At 40.7% G+C, this 14189-nt stretch overlaps 1 protein-coding gene across 1 annotated transcript in view; it reads left to right on the top strand.

Moving 5' to 3' along the window:
- The window catches only part of CCDC13 (coiled-coil domain containing 13), a 123379-nt gene that overhangs the window by 32121 nt on the left and 77069 nt on the right, over positions 1-14189 (top strand). Inside the window, exons 5-7 of the mRNA XM_020999130.2 lie at positions 1089-1178; positions 11306-11422; positions 13063-13167. Coding sequence (XP_020854789.1) covers positions 1089-1178; positions 11306-11422; positions 13063-13167 — 312 coding nt within the window. The remainder of the gene's footprint in view (positions 1-1088; positions 1179-11305; positions 11423-13062; positions 13168-14189) is intronic.

Raw genomic sequence — 14189 nt, 5'->3', positions numbered from 1 at the left:
ATTTCCAAAATATCTTTTTCACTGTTCTCATCCTTCCTATTTCGACTGCCATCATTCTAGGTAAGGCCCTCATTCTCTTTTGCCTAGATTCTTGCAGTAATATTGTTATGAGTTTCCATTTTCTTCCTACTCCCTAGCATATTTCACATCACAGCTAGAAGCATTTTCCTGATTCATATATCAGATCACACCATTCCCCAGCTCAAAAACTGTTCTTGCTTACCAAATAAAAGTCCAAACTCCATAGCTTGGTATTTAAAGCCTTCACATTCTGACTTCAACCTAGTTTTTTTTGCTAGTTCTTTTCATATACTTCTTGTTTCAGTGAGACCAGACCATTGTTTACCCCAGACTCATCCATTGCTTTAATAAGTCTGTGTCTTTGCTCATAATTCTATCCCTGCCTCCATCTGAAATACTCTCTACCTGTTGACAATTTGCCCACCCATTAAAACTCTGCTCAGACATCACCTCCTCCACAAAGCCTTCACTGTTTCTCCTAGCTGGAAGAAACCTCTTCTTTATGTGATCTGACAACACTTTTTTTCTCCTCCTAGGCACTTGACATATTCTGATTTGTTTTATGTTTATCTGTGTGCATATTTTATCACCCTTATTAAACTCCAAGCCTTTGAAGGCAGGGACTATATCTTATTTACCTTTCCATCTCCCCTGATGACAGACATAGTGTCTTCCATATGGGAGGCACTTAAGAAAGGTTTGTTGAGTGAATTTTGTGGAGTGTGTCTGGCTTCAAGTAGTTTAAACTCTTCATGTTGGTTTTTCTTAACCATTCACCTCTCTTACCACCCACCTCTCTTAGCACTCCTCTGTGCCCTTTTCTGTCTCCTCTTCTCCTTCACTCTTAATGTAGGTGTTCTTGTCCAAGTTTCCTTCCTCATTGTAGTTTTATGAAAAATGATAACATAACAATTATAAATATTCTGAAACCATAAAGTAAAAATATAAATGCTAAATTATAAACCAACCTTCTCTTCCTACCCCCTAGCATCAAAGTGCTTTACGTTAGCTGGATAATTGCTGAATAGAATCAAATATTAAGTCAAATCATTTGTTTTTTTTTTCAGCTACAGACAGCTTTGGCAAAGATCCAGGCACAAGGAGGCCGAGATTCAGTAACCAAGCAGTTCAACTCCAGGACAATAGAAGGAATCTTGGTATGAATTATGTTTTGACCTGAAGGAGACTCTGTGTCTATTAATTTAAATCTTTTTGTTGTACTGTCGGCTTCATTTGGGTGAAATAATTTATCCTTGTAATTGCCTTTAAAACTCTTGTCTCATAATTGCCTATAGTCTGAAGTCTCTAAAAGAATTTGAGCAGATGGATAATCATAGGGTCATAGATGTTAGAATGTTAAGGGTCCCGTAGTGAGCATCTAGTGAACTTGGACACTGACTAGCTGTATGACCACGCCCGAGTCATAACTGCTCGGAGCTTATGTCCTTGTGTATAAAATTGGGGTAAGGATGCTTGTGCTGCCTTCCTCAGGGGATCATTCCAAAAAACAAACACTGCTTCCTGCTCCTTAAAGTGAGTGATTTTAATTGTCTTGTCCCGCTCCTTCAGTTTATAGGTAAGGAAACTAGGAGAGGTAAGGTTAGTGCTCAAGGTAACATGGGTCACAAGACTGTTAAATACCTGAGTTGGGATTTTTGGAAACAAGGTCTCTGACTCTTTCCACTATATTAGAGGCTTCCCATTGTTAAAGAACTGGTAATCATTCATACTTTAGTGTGAAAATATCTCTTGTTGTTCAGTCGTGTCCGATTCTTCGTAACCTCATTTGGGGTTTTCTTCGCAAAGATGCTGGAGTGGTTTGCCATTTCCTTCTCCGGTGTGATTAAAGCAAACAGAGGTTAAGTGACTTGCCCAGGGTCACACAGCTAGTGAGTGTTTGAGGCTGGATTGGAACCTGGGTTTTCCTGACTCCAGTTCTAGCACTGTATCCACTGAGCCATCTAGCTGCCTCTAATAGGAGAGCGTACCCCCAGGGTGATTTTGAAGCGATGTGTTACAGTTGCTATTCTTTTTATGCCTTCTTAGTAAATACTTTTGCTGAGAGCTGTGTCTACTCTTGAGTGTTATGAATATATATACTCAGGGAACACTCCAGAACCTAGGAATTGTAGCCACCCTCTGGTGATTTGGTCTATGAATGGAAATGCAACTTGGTGTTAACCCTGTAGGGACTTCATCTAGGACACATTTGGGTCCTCCATGCATTTCTAGGATCCCACAGGAATGATTCTCCATCTGGGACTTTCCTTATTGGATAACCTAGTTTTTCGGGGGTCCACTAGAGAAAAGTTAGCGTGTTTTTCCTTTTGTTTCAAGCGGTAGTTGTATCACCCATTTTCCAGGGTGCCTCCTTTACAAGTCAGATCAGTCTCTTTGAGATAACATTTGGATGGTTGTATACATTGGTATTAATATCTATTTATTATTCTACCCATTATGAGTATGGAAACTAATATGAGCAGTATGGATTTTGTATTCTTTGAATTTTGATGATGATATTACCATTTTTCATCATGCCCAACTCTTCATGATCCCATTTGAGGTTTTCTTGGCAAAGGTACTGGAGAAGTGTGACATTTCCTTCTCTGGCTTATTTTGTAGTTGAGGAAACTGGGTGAAATGACTTGCCCAGAGTCATATAGTAAGTATCTGAGGCTGGATTTGAACTCACAAAGATGAGCCTTCCTGAATCCAGGCCTGGCACTCTATCACATCATACCACCTAGCTGCCCAATTTGCAATTTGCCTAGAGCATACCATGAAAACTATTCATGGTCATTTTTTAAAAATAAATTTCTATTGGTGTGGTTTTTGAGCATCACCAATATATTCCCTATTGTCCTTTCTCCTTTCCCTCCAAGAGAGCCACTCCTTAACAAATAATATTTTTAAAGATGAAAAAAGTAAAAATGAAGAAAAAGTATCACAAAACTGATCAACATATAGGAAAAGGCTAAAATATGTGCAAAGTATCATATTCATAGACTTCCCATGTCTGCAAAGGGGTGGGATGAGAGTGTCTTCTCATAGCTCTTGTTTTTTTAGTCATGAATGTTCTTTGTAATGTTGCAGATTTACTTTTTGCGTGTGTGTGCATGTGTGTGCGTGCGTGTGTTTGTGTATGTGTGCGTGCGTGTGTGTGTGTTTCAGTTTAGAAGGTTGTAGTCATTGTGTGTATTATTTTCTTGGCCCTGCTTTCTTCACTTTGATTTAGTTCATATCTTTCTATGCTTCTCTGTATTTATCATATTTGTTATTTCTTATAACACAGTAACATACCATTACATTCATGGACTACAATTTGTTTAACCATTCCCCAAATGTTGGGCATTTACTTGGTTTTGAATTTTTTGCTATTACAAAAAGTGCTGCTATGAGTATTTTGGTGTGTATAGGAACTTTCTTCTTAGCAATAGCCTTCTTAAGATATAAGCCTAGTAGCGGACTCTCTGGGTCAGAAGGTATGGACATTTTAGTCATTTCATTTGCGCAATTCCAAATTGCTTTCCAGAATTATTGTACTGATTCACAGACCCACCAAAAATGTACTAGTGTGCCTATCTTCACGTAAACCCTCCAGCATTGACTGTTCCTACCTTTTGCCATCTTTGCCAGTTTACAAGGATGGTGAGATGAAACCTCAAGGGTGTTTTGATTTGCATTTCTCTTATTATGAGTGATTTGGAGCATTCTTTCATATGAGTTGTTAATAATTTGAAAATTCTTATCTGGAGAACTGTTCACATATTTTGACCACTCACCTCTTGGGGAATGACTTTTGGTTTTATATATCTGTTAATTGTTTGTTTCTTGGATACCAAACTTTTAACAAGGAAATCTGATGTAAAGTTGTTATTTTTTTCCATTCAATTGCTCCTCTTCTTATTCTAGGTACACTAATTATGTTTGTGCAGAAGGTGTTCAGTTAAGAATAGATCTCCAATCCATGGCTGTAAGAGATATATACTCTGTTTCTCTTCTAATTTTTTATTGCATAATCTTTAATATTAAGGTCACGTGACCATTTAGAATGTGTTACAAAATGATGTAAAGTATTAGTCTAAGCCTAATTTCTACAAGGCTATTTCCCACTTTTCCTGGCAGTTTTTTTTTTAAATCATGCCATGAATCTATATCAGTTTATCTGAGATTCTTATGGACTCTTTTTTCATAGGATAAGATTTGCCTGCTGGCCTAGAAACCCTGAGTAATCAACCCCAAGTGCTTAATCCCTTTTTGGGATCTGCACACTTCTTTGAGGCTTTTCTGAATTTATTTTAGTTTAAAAATAGCATAGTTGTTCCCATGACGGACGAATTTAGACATTCATTTGTATATTTCCCTTGGATTGAAAGGGGATCCCAGGAAATATTGTAGGTACCCTATGCATTGCAGGGACCCAGAGGAATTTTTACCCCAGTGTTAAACCTGGTCTGTGAATGTGGGTCTGAAGCAGTATAGATCCTTTAATGGGAGGGGGAAAGGATGAGTGGCTTAGCCCCTTCTAGATCCAGGAGGCCTGTGTTATTATACAAGCACCAAGACAAAATGATTTGGTTTCTCACCTAAAGGGTGAGAAGATGACTTCTAGTGAATTGTGGGCACCTTAATCCCTCTGGAGAGAGCCTCATGTTTGCTGGTAGTTTTATAGGGATCCGGCTTTCTCTTTGAAAAGGAAAGGGGGAAGTTTGATTTCCTTTTTTCTTTTTCTTCCTGTCTTTTGGTTGGAGCAGGCCTTCATAAACACTGAGATAGGTGATATATTTCATAAAATGATGTCTGCTTTGTTAAAAGCACGTATTTGGAAGTGAATGTGATAACACAGAGCACTAATTATGGTGAAAGAATGTTAATTTCTGGATTGTTTTTGAGCTGTGTTACATGCACTTTGCCAAAAAGCATCCCTATTGATTTTCTGGGGGCAGCAAATTTTTAGCTTGGGGGAAGGAGGTGTGAAAGAGTTTTCCTCCAACCCTACAACAATGTGTGAAGAAGTTCCTTAATCAACCTAAGAGGATTATAGAGTCTTGGCCATTGAGTGAAGGCAACTGATTCTATATAGTAAACACCTAGTAACTGACTGAAAGAATCAGTCATACCCCTTGGGCCTACACAAAAAAAGGTCAGGGTGAGAGCCAGAAGTGGAGGAGGAACCTGACCCCTGAAAAGAAACCACTTCTGAAAGGAGAGGATTTCTCTATCCTCCCTGCCCTTACCCCTTCACCTCCATCAGCCATTTGCTTCAGAACTAGAGTGGTAGGAGATACTGTATCTATTAGGAAGCAGAGACACACTCCAGTCAGACACAATTAGAAAGGGGCCATTTCTGCAGGAAGGAAGCCACTTCCAGGAGGGGAAACCCTGGTGTCAGAGAAGAGACCTAGCTGTGCACTTGAGAAAGTTAGCCTTGCTAAGCTAGTTAGAGCTGTGTGAGGACTCTCCTGAAGTATCAGAGTTGTGAGTTAACTTTGGTGCCCAGGCATTCCCTCTTTGTGTGCCTCACTCCCAATGCGCCGTTAGTGTCTTTTCTTCCACTAGATGTTGTATTAGTGGGAGGATACACCCCAAGTTTGCTGTTCCTACCAGGCCACCTTAGTAAATGCCTTCCTTGAAAGGCAATTGTGTCAACTGGCTGATCATTAATGGGCAGCACACCAGTGGAGGCTTGTGAGGGTTAGAATTGCATACCTACAGGGCACACTCTAGAATCTAGGGGTAGCAGACACCATCTGGAGACTCAACCTTTGAGTGTTGAGTGCCAATATAAGTGCAACTTAAGGGAGAATCCCAGAAAGGATACAAAATAAGTGTTCTGGAAGAGGGGGTACACGGTGAAATGTTCAAAGAGTTCAGTTGACACTGAGCTTTTCTAGTGGAGTGGCCGTGTGATTTGGTGGAAAGAATATTGGATTGGAAGTAGAGATCTAGCACATGTCATTGTAGAATAAAGAAAAAGACTTTTGAGATAATCTAGACCATGCCTTTCAGTTCATAGATGAGAAAACTGAGGCTAAGAGAGAGGAAATGACTTGTCCCAAATCACATAACTGAGTAGTCAACAGCAGATGGTTTTCAGTGGCCCAGCAGCTGGACTCATAGAATATGTGCATTGGAGGGGGTGAGGGGGAAGCAGGTGATTGGGATTGGGGGGGGGGTGTAGATAGAACCAACTGCTTTCTTTTTGCCTTTCTCCCAATCGTCCATTCCTCCACTGGGGCCCTTTTAGGAGACAGAAGCTCAAGGAATGTCCCTGCAGTTCATCCATCACTGTGTGTTCGCCAACAAGTTTGGCCTGGTTGGTAGAAGTACAGTTCCCACATGCACACGGACCAGTGTCCCTTTCCTTTGAGGGAGTTAGTCAGCAAGGACTTGGCATGTCACTTTGGAAATATGGATGACCTTATAAGCACCATGGGAGCAGAGAACTCTGTCTCATTTAACCCTGTGTCCTGTTCAGTGTCCAGTACAGGCAGCTGGTGGTACCATGGGCAGAGTGCTGGGCCTGGAATCAGGAAAGACTTGAATTCAGATCCAGCCTCAGAGGCTTACTGGCCGTGTAGCCGTAGACAAATTACTTACCCTCTGTTTGTCTCAGACCATAAATGAAGATAATAACAGTACTTACCTCTTATGAGGATCAAATGAGATCATATTTGTGTGGTGCTTAGCATGGTGCCTGGTGCACAGTAGGCACTCTGTAAATACTTATTCCTTTCCCTTCCCTCTTCCCTAGAATAGGGCTCAATATATAGCAGGTTTTTAATGAGTATTTGTTGAATAACTTAATGGAGATCCCAAAAGAGTAAATAGACGTATGTGTGTGTGTGTGTGTGTGTACGCATGTATGTATGCATGTATGTTTGTATGTATGTATGTATGTGCCTGCAGCTCTTATAAGCTCTTAGGAGCCTTCTCTCAATTCCCATTTTCACTGATGGGTTGAGACCTGAAGCAAGGCTGTATCTACCCTTCAGGGCTCTAGGACTACTATCTTTCAGCCCAGACTCTGATGTATTCTCTGCCATATCAATCGCCAGTGATTAGCACTCCATTTAATGTAACCAACTAAGATTAAAATTAATTAGCTTTTACAAAGGGATATTTATTGAGAAGACTAGAAGTATAAACATTACTCCTGGGGCAGCTAGGTGGCGCAGTGGATAGAGTACCAGCCCTGGAGTCAGGAGGACCTGAGTTCAAATTCGACTTCAGAGACATATAATAGTCACTAACTGTGTGACTCTGGGCAAGTCACTTAACACCAATTGCCTCACCAAGAAAAAAAAAAGAAAAAGAAAAAGAAAGAAACATTACTCCTTAATACCTAGGGTCACACTCTCCCGTCTACCACTTCATGTATACCCAGGGAGAATGAACTTAAACATGAGGCAGGTTTTTAAATATATATATATATATATGTGTGTGTATATGTATATGTGTATATATATGTATATATATGTATATATACATATGTATATGTGTATATATGTATATATATGTATATATATACATACACACACATACATATACACACATATATACATATATATAATAAAACAAGCATTTCCATAACATAGGATGATAATAATAATAATAAAAGATAATTGAAGCCATTTCTACAATGCATTTACCATTCTAAGTTCACTTCTGAAGGCAGCATTGCCTTTCCTTCTTAGATGTAGAATCCCTCCATGTGCTCTGAGCTGGGAAGCCTTGCCATTCCATTACATGACTTTGGACACAAGCTCCTCAGTTGCTTTCTGAGGGTGGGCTAGTAGAAGGCAGAGGGAGCCCAGTGAGCTCCGAGGATGGGGCTCCCGTTGGCCAGACAGACTCTGTTATGTGCATAAATTCAATTTCTTCATACAACTTAGCCCAAAATCAAAGGCTGCTTTATCCTGGGAGGAATAGTGCGAGTCAAATCAACAGTAATTTATAAAACACCTTGTTGTTGTTGAGTTATGTCCAACTTTTTGTGACTCCATTTGGGGTTTTCTTGGCAAAGGTACTGGAGTGGCTTGCCGTTTCCTTCTCCAGCTCATTTTACAAATGAGGAAACTGAGGCAAATAGGGTGAAGTGACTTGCCCAGGGTCACATAGCAAATGAGTGTCTGAGGTCAAATTTGAACTCACAAAGATGAGGCTCCACATTCTGCTGTTCCACCTAGCTGCCCCTACTTCAGTATGCTAGGGTACCTGCTATGATAAAATAACTCCCATTTCTATAGCATTTTAAAACTTCCAAGACACTTTCTGCATAATAATTCCATAAGTCAGGTAGAGCAAACAATATCCCTATTAAAGAGACAAAAAACAAAAACAAAAAACCAATCCGGAGGGTCAAAAAGGTAGTGTAATTTTCCATGAATAGATAGTAAATGTTGGACCTAGGATAGGAATGTAGCGCTCTGCTCCTGATGCCAAACCCAGAGCCCTGTTCACTCTGCCACACTGCCTTTCTCTGGGCCTCGTAGTACTAAGTGTTAAAACCCCTGCCGCCACAGGTCATTGCTAGGTGGGCTGGAGGAGAGAGCCTTAGTTAGCTGGTTCAGAAGTGTATTTTCCATTGATTAGTGTTTGATCAAAGGCTTTGATCAGATCTGCACGGACAAGGAACAGAACAGTCCTTAGGACAACTACTGTTATCACATTTTGGATTGGCTGAATCGTGACCTGAACTTCAGAGGCTTAGAAAACTCAGATAAACATTCTAGAATGGAGAACTCTCTCCTGAGGCCAGCCAGGTTCCAGACTTACTGAATTTCCGCTTGCGTTCTCCACTGAGGGCTTTGGGTAATCGAGTTACACCAGGCAATTGTCTATTGTATCTTTGCTACATAGAGACCTCCATTTAATGTCTTATCAGAAAAGTGACTCTGAACTGCGCGTTTCTCTTATCCAGTGTTCCCCTTCTCATTATACAACAATGTGAACACTAGGGGGAATTTGTACTTTTGACTCCTCAGTCAAACTGGATTACTAGCTGTTTCTTGATCTTTCCTCTTCTTTGTTTCCCCCTTCCTCTTCCCTTCCATGTACTATGTGCTACATAGTAAATAGCATGTCAAAATGTTAAGATTAGGAAAATACCGCTTCCCCCATTGTAAGGTGCTTAAGTCCCTTCTAGCTTTAAAACCAATAGTCCATAAGTATTGAAGTTATAGTGACCCTGAGTCATCCTGAAAAGGTTAACTGATGTTCAGTGCCCTCCATTTAAAAAGGCAGGAACATGCATTACCTTTTAGAAAGATTTCCATCCAAAATATTGAGCATTTCTTAAAAATGGTACTTAAAGGTAGAAATCCTCAACTGTCTGGAAACTTAACCATCTAAGACCTTAAGACTACTGCAAAGATGAATGGAAAGATAATCAGTTGAATAATCTTCCTCATTAATCATATATAAAAGTAATGAGAGGCTTAGGTTAGGGAGCCTCAGTACCATCAGAGACCCAAGTCCTACCCAGGTTTTCCATTCTCTAGGGAGTGAGGACTTATATTTTTGATTTGGAAGTTGCCTCTACAATGAAATTTTTCAGAATGGAAGTCTGATGTTAGAGAAATAATTTCCTTTCTCTCTTCATTGTCAATGAAAAGAAATTAGCGTAGAAAGGATAATAGGATAAGATAGGATAATAACACATATAGAACAGAAACTAATAGTTTCATATTTTTATAGCATTCAGAGCCTTACAAAGCACTTTCTTCCCAACGACACTGTGAAATGGGATCGTCAGCTTTTAGAACTGGAAGGGACCTTAGAAATCATTAAAGACAATACAGTGGTTTTCCAAGATCATGCAGTTTTTGCAAAGGGTCCATACCCAGTCATGCATTTTTTTTTCCAAATCAATGGCTATTAATAATACAACTCCTACCATTTCAAGGTCTGTAAAAAAAAATGTGTTAAAAAGCAGTCTTCATTCTTGAAAAGGCTGGGAACTAACCTCATTGAGTCTAACCTCATTTTATAGACAAGGAAATTCAATGTAGTGGGGAAAATGTTGGATTTGGAATAAAAGGATCTGAGTTTAACTTTTTTTTTCTTTTTGGTGAGGCAATTGGGGTTAAGTGACTTGCCCATGGTTACACAGCTAGTCTGAGTTTAACTCTTGCTTGGATGCTCACTATGTGTGGGAATGTGGCCAAGCCATTTAACATTTCTTAGCCTCAGTTTCCTCATCTGTAAAGTTGCGAGAGTTGAGTTAGGTCTGTTAAGATTCCTTCCAGCTCTAAATCCTATGATCCAGGTGGTAGAAGCAGCTCTCAAACCCAGGTCTTCTGAATATAAGACCAACACTTTTATAAAAGGTTGTATAAAAGGCAGTAGCCTTTCCATTAATAACGAAGAAGGAATATATGTGTGCATACATGTGAACATATATATGTGTGCATGTCTATACAGATATGCACGTGTATGTCTACACATATGTGCATGTGTATGTCGACACCCGTAACTGTACATGTACACGTCTATAATATGTGTGCATATATGTCTAGACATTGTGCAGATACTCACATTATATATATTTTTTGGTTGTTGTTTTTCAGTTGGGTCCAGCTCTTTATGACCCCATTTGGGTTTTCTCGGCAAAGATACTGGAGTGGTTTGCCATTTCCTTCTCCAGCTCATTTTATGATATACATACTGAAACAGATATGCATGCATAAATATATGTATACATATGCATATGAGGACATGTGTATGTTTCAAGGTATCCCAGAAATCCATATATGTACTTCTATACTATTGATGTTAAAAGAGCACTGGACTTAGAATCTTAATACCTGGGCTTAGCTCCCCTCTTACAAATTGTATCAAGTTGTTTGGAGTTCTCGAGGCCTCAATTTCATCATTTGTAAAATGGGGGCATTGAATTTGGTCCCTTCTAACTTGAAATCCTTTTTAAAAGTGTTATTACTGCTACTAATGAAAGTCTATTATAATTTTAAGACATTTAAAAATCTGGTAGAGGTGGTATGGGGTGACACGGGATTTGGAGCCAGAGGCCCTGGGCTTCAGACCCAGCTGTGGTACTTACTTCCTATGTCCCATGGGATGAGTCAATTTCAGCTGGCTCATCTATAAAATGAGGCAATGGGACCAGATAACCTCTGAGATCCCTCCCAGCTCTAAATTTTGTGCTGATCCTATTCTGGAAAACTTTTTTCTTAATTAGTCTGGGCTCTCTGTTACCCCTGGGTATTCAGCCTTCTGAATTTGAAAACAAGTTCCTTCTCCATTTCTTTTTTTTTCCCTTCAGGCGGAAAATCCAGAGGTGAAAACTTTGCAAGACAAGCTTTCTTCAGCAAACTGTAAGATCATAGAATATCGCAACCAGATCCAGACCATCAAACAGGAGCTCAAACTTGCACAAAAGGTATCTCTGAGCTTCTTCTTATCATCATAGGCCTCACCTTGGCCTCAAGAAGGGCAAAGCAGAGATGGCTTTTTTTTTTTCTTATGAGTTATGGCCAAGCTCAGTTGAATTCCTAGGAGAGCAAGATTCAAGGGAGACCAGAACAATAGGTTGCATTTAGAAGCAGAAAATATTCAGTCACATGAAAATCAGGCAGTTCTTGCTGGGCATGTCTCAAGATGTACTGACCTATTTTCCACAATCTCTATTGACTCATTCAGTTTGATGCCTGAGGTATCTAGTGTCTCTCCCCAGTCCACACCTTCATGGTCTCTTAGGCACTGAACACACACACACACACACACACACACACACACACACACACACACACACACACACACACACACACACCGTCTGTGCCTCTACCCTGAGTTCTGTGGTCTCTAATACTTACAATGTGCTAATTATTGCCAAATAAATGTCCGAATTTATTGTAGCAAACCACCTTTGGCATGGTAAATTGCCCCAGAAATGTGAGATTTGGACATGTCGCTGGGTCTATTTTATTTTATTTTGCTTACTTAATAACAACTACAATAATAATTAGACAAAAGCTTCATTTCCATAACGCTTCACAGTCTACAAAGTACTTTCTTCACAACAACCCTGTGAGCTAATATTTTTATCTCAATTTTACAGAAATGAGAAGCTGAGGCCCAGAGAATGGCAGGTTTGCCTGAGAGGTCACAGGGCTAGTAAGTGGCCAAGTGGATGCTCTGACTAAATCCAGGGCACTTTCCATCACACTAAAAGGTTCCTTTCTAAAGAAAGTGTGCAGAGCTGGAATTAGGTCCCAATTGGTTTGTTATTTATTTTCATTTAAATAGTGATTGCAGCTAGAATTCTTTAGAATCTTTCCTCTCTGCTGGAGTCTTTTATATTAGCCAAGATTTCTGAAACAGTCTTCTATTGTGGAAACAAGCTGAAAAGGCTTTGTATACATGGCTTGGTTTCAGTTGACAGGTATTAAAGAGGCCAAGTTTATAAATCGAAGCATACTTTTTCAGATTTGAAATCTCAAGTCAGCTCTGGGCACAGACCTTTGTTGATGTCGCAGCTTGGTCCCCCTCAAAAGCTCCCTACAATTTCACCCGTTGTACCTGATTGACATATTCTGTTCCCTCTTCATTTGCCACTCCTTGGAGATGGCCATCCATTTGTCTTTGCCTGATTCTACACTCTGTAACAGAAGGGATGTGGGGCCAAAGCTTTGCAAATACACTATGTGGAATGTACTTCCTGTAATTATCCAGAATTAGCCAAGGTTGGGGCAAAATGGGAAACAGGTTGAAAGAAACACAAGCGTTTGCCACGGCCAAGTTTTTGTTTCATTTGTCCTGTATTGGGGGGAAATGAGTTGGAGTTGGAAAGAGAGCTTTCTGCATCTGGGGTTTAAGGTTATTTGTCCTTCCCCCTGGCAATTTTTTTGGGGGGGAATGCCTAGGCATTCTGGGCATCCATCAGGTGGGTGGCCATCTCCTCTACCCTCACCCTCTGTTAGCCTTGTCCCTGAACCTTGTGGAGCAGTGTCCCAGAAGGAGGGGATCAGCTGGGGTTCACATGCAGCAATGGACACTAATTCCACTGGACCTGATTTGTAGGTTTTAACAAGTGAGGTTGGGGAGGACGTCAACATTCAGCAGCTGTTGTCCTCCCCTGGGACTTGGCGCGGTCGGGCCCAGCAGATTCTTGTTTTGCAGAGCAAGGTGAGTTATGGCTCTGTGTTCTCGTGTTCCTAACTTTTAGGTAATTTAAAAAAGCTTATTAGAGTATTCCTGATGTTTTCCCAGCAGGTTAATTGTCCCAGCCAGAATGTTAGAAGTAGAGTAACCCCCATTTCCATGGTGTTGTACCTCACGAAGGACTCTAGTCCTCTCCACAGCCCCCTCCCCACACATACATATGGACGTGTGTATCCATACATCCACAACACTTTGAGCTCCTCTTTCACAATGGTCCTGTGAGGTGGGTGGCAGAAAATGAAGTGGCCTTGCCCGTAGTCACCTAGCTGGCAGAGCTGGGGCTCAAATCCTGGGGCCCACCAGCTTCAAGTCCAGTGCCCTCCCTCCCCAGGCAGTGGACATCATGAGTCATGCTATGGATGACATCTGTAAGTTTTTGTTAAGCATTAATTATCCTAATTTGTTTGTACAATCAAATATTTCTTTCCAAAGAGGCTGCATTGTGCAGTGGAGAGTGCTAAAATTGGACTCTAATGATCTGGGTTCAAGTTCTGGCTCTTCCAGGTGTGTCCTTGGATGAGTCACTTCTCTCTGAGCTGTGGTATCCTTATCTGTAAAAAGAGAAGGTTGGACCAGACAACTTCTGAGGTTTTTGCCAGCTCTAAATACTATTCGATTTAAGTCAACGAGTATTTCTGAGGTCTGACTGTGCCCATTGGCACTGGGGATACAGAGATAAAGTGGAGCAGACTTTCATTCTGCTGGGGCAAACATGTACAAATGTAAGTTAATACATGACCAGTGAAAAGTAATTTCCGGGAGAAGAGCATAAGCCTAAAGGCAGTTTTTCAACAATAAACCAGGGATTTTTGAAGGGTGGAGAAAAGTGGTTTAGAACATCCAAGGAATGGGGCTGACGTGGCTGAGTACAAGGACTTGGGAGTGTGGTCGACAATAGGACCTCTGGCTGAGGCAGCCTGCAGCCCAGCATCCCAGGCTTTCTGAGGGGAGCCCTGGGGTCCCCTATATAAGGAGGTCCTCACAGC

Source organism: Phascolarctos cinereus, unplaced genomic scaffold, assembly GCF_003287225.1.
Source record: "Phascolarctos cinereus isolate Bilbo 61053 unplaced genomic scaffold, phaCin_HiC Scaffold_4;HRSCAF=312, whole genome shotgun sequence".
Taxonomy (NCBI): Eukaryota; Metazoa; Chordata; class Mammalia; order Diprotodontia; family Phascolarctidae; genus Phascolarctos; species Phascolarctos cinereus.
The sequence above is the reverse complement of the archived record's forward strand: the minus strand, read 5'-3'. Positions and strand labels throughout refer to the sequence as shown.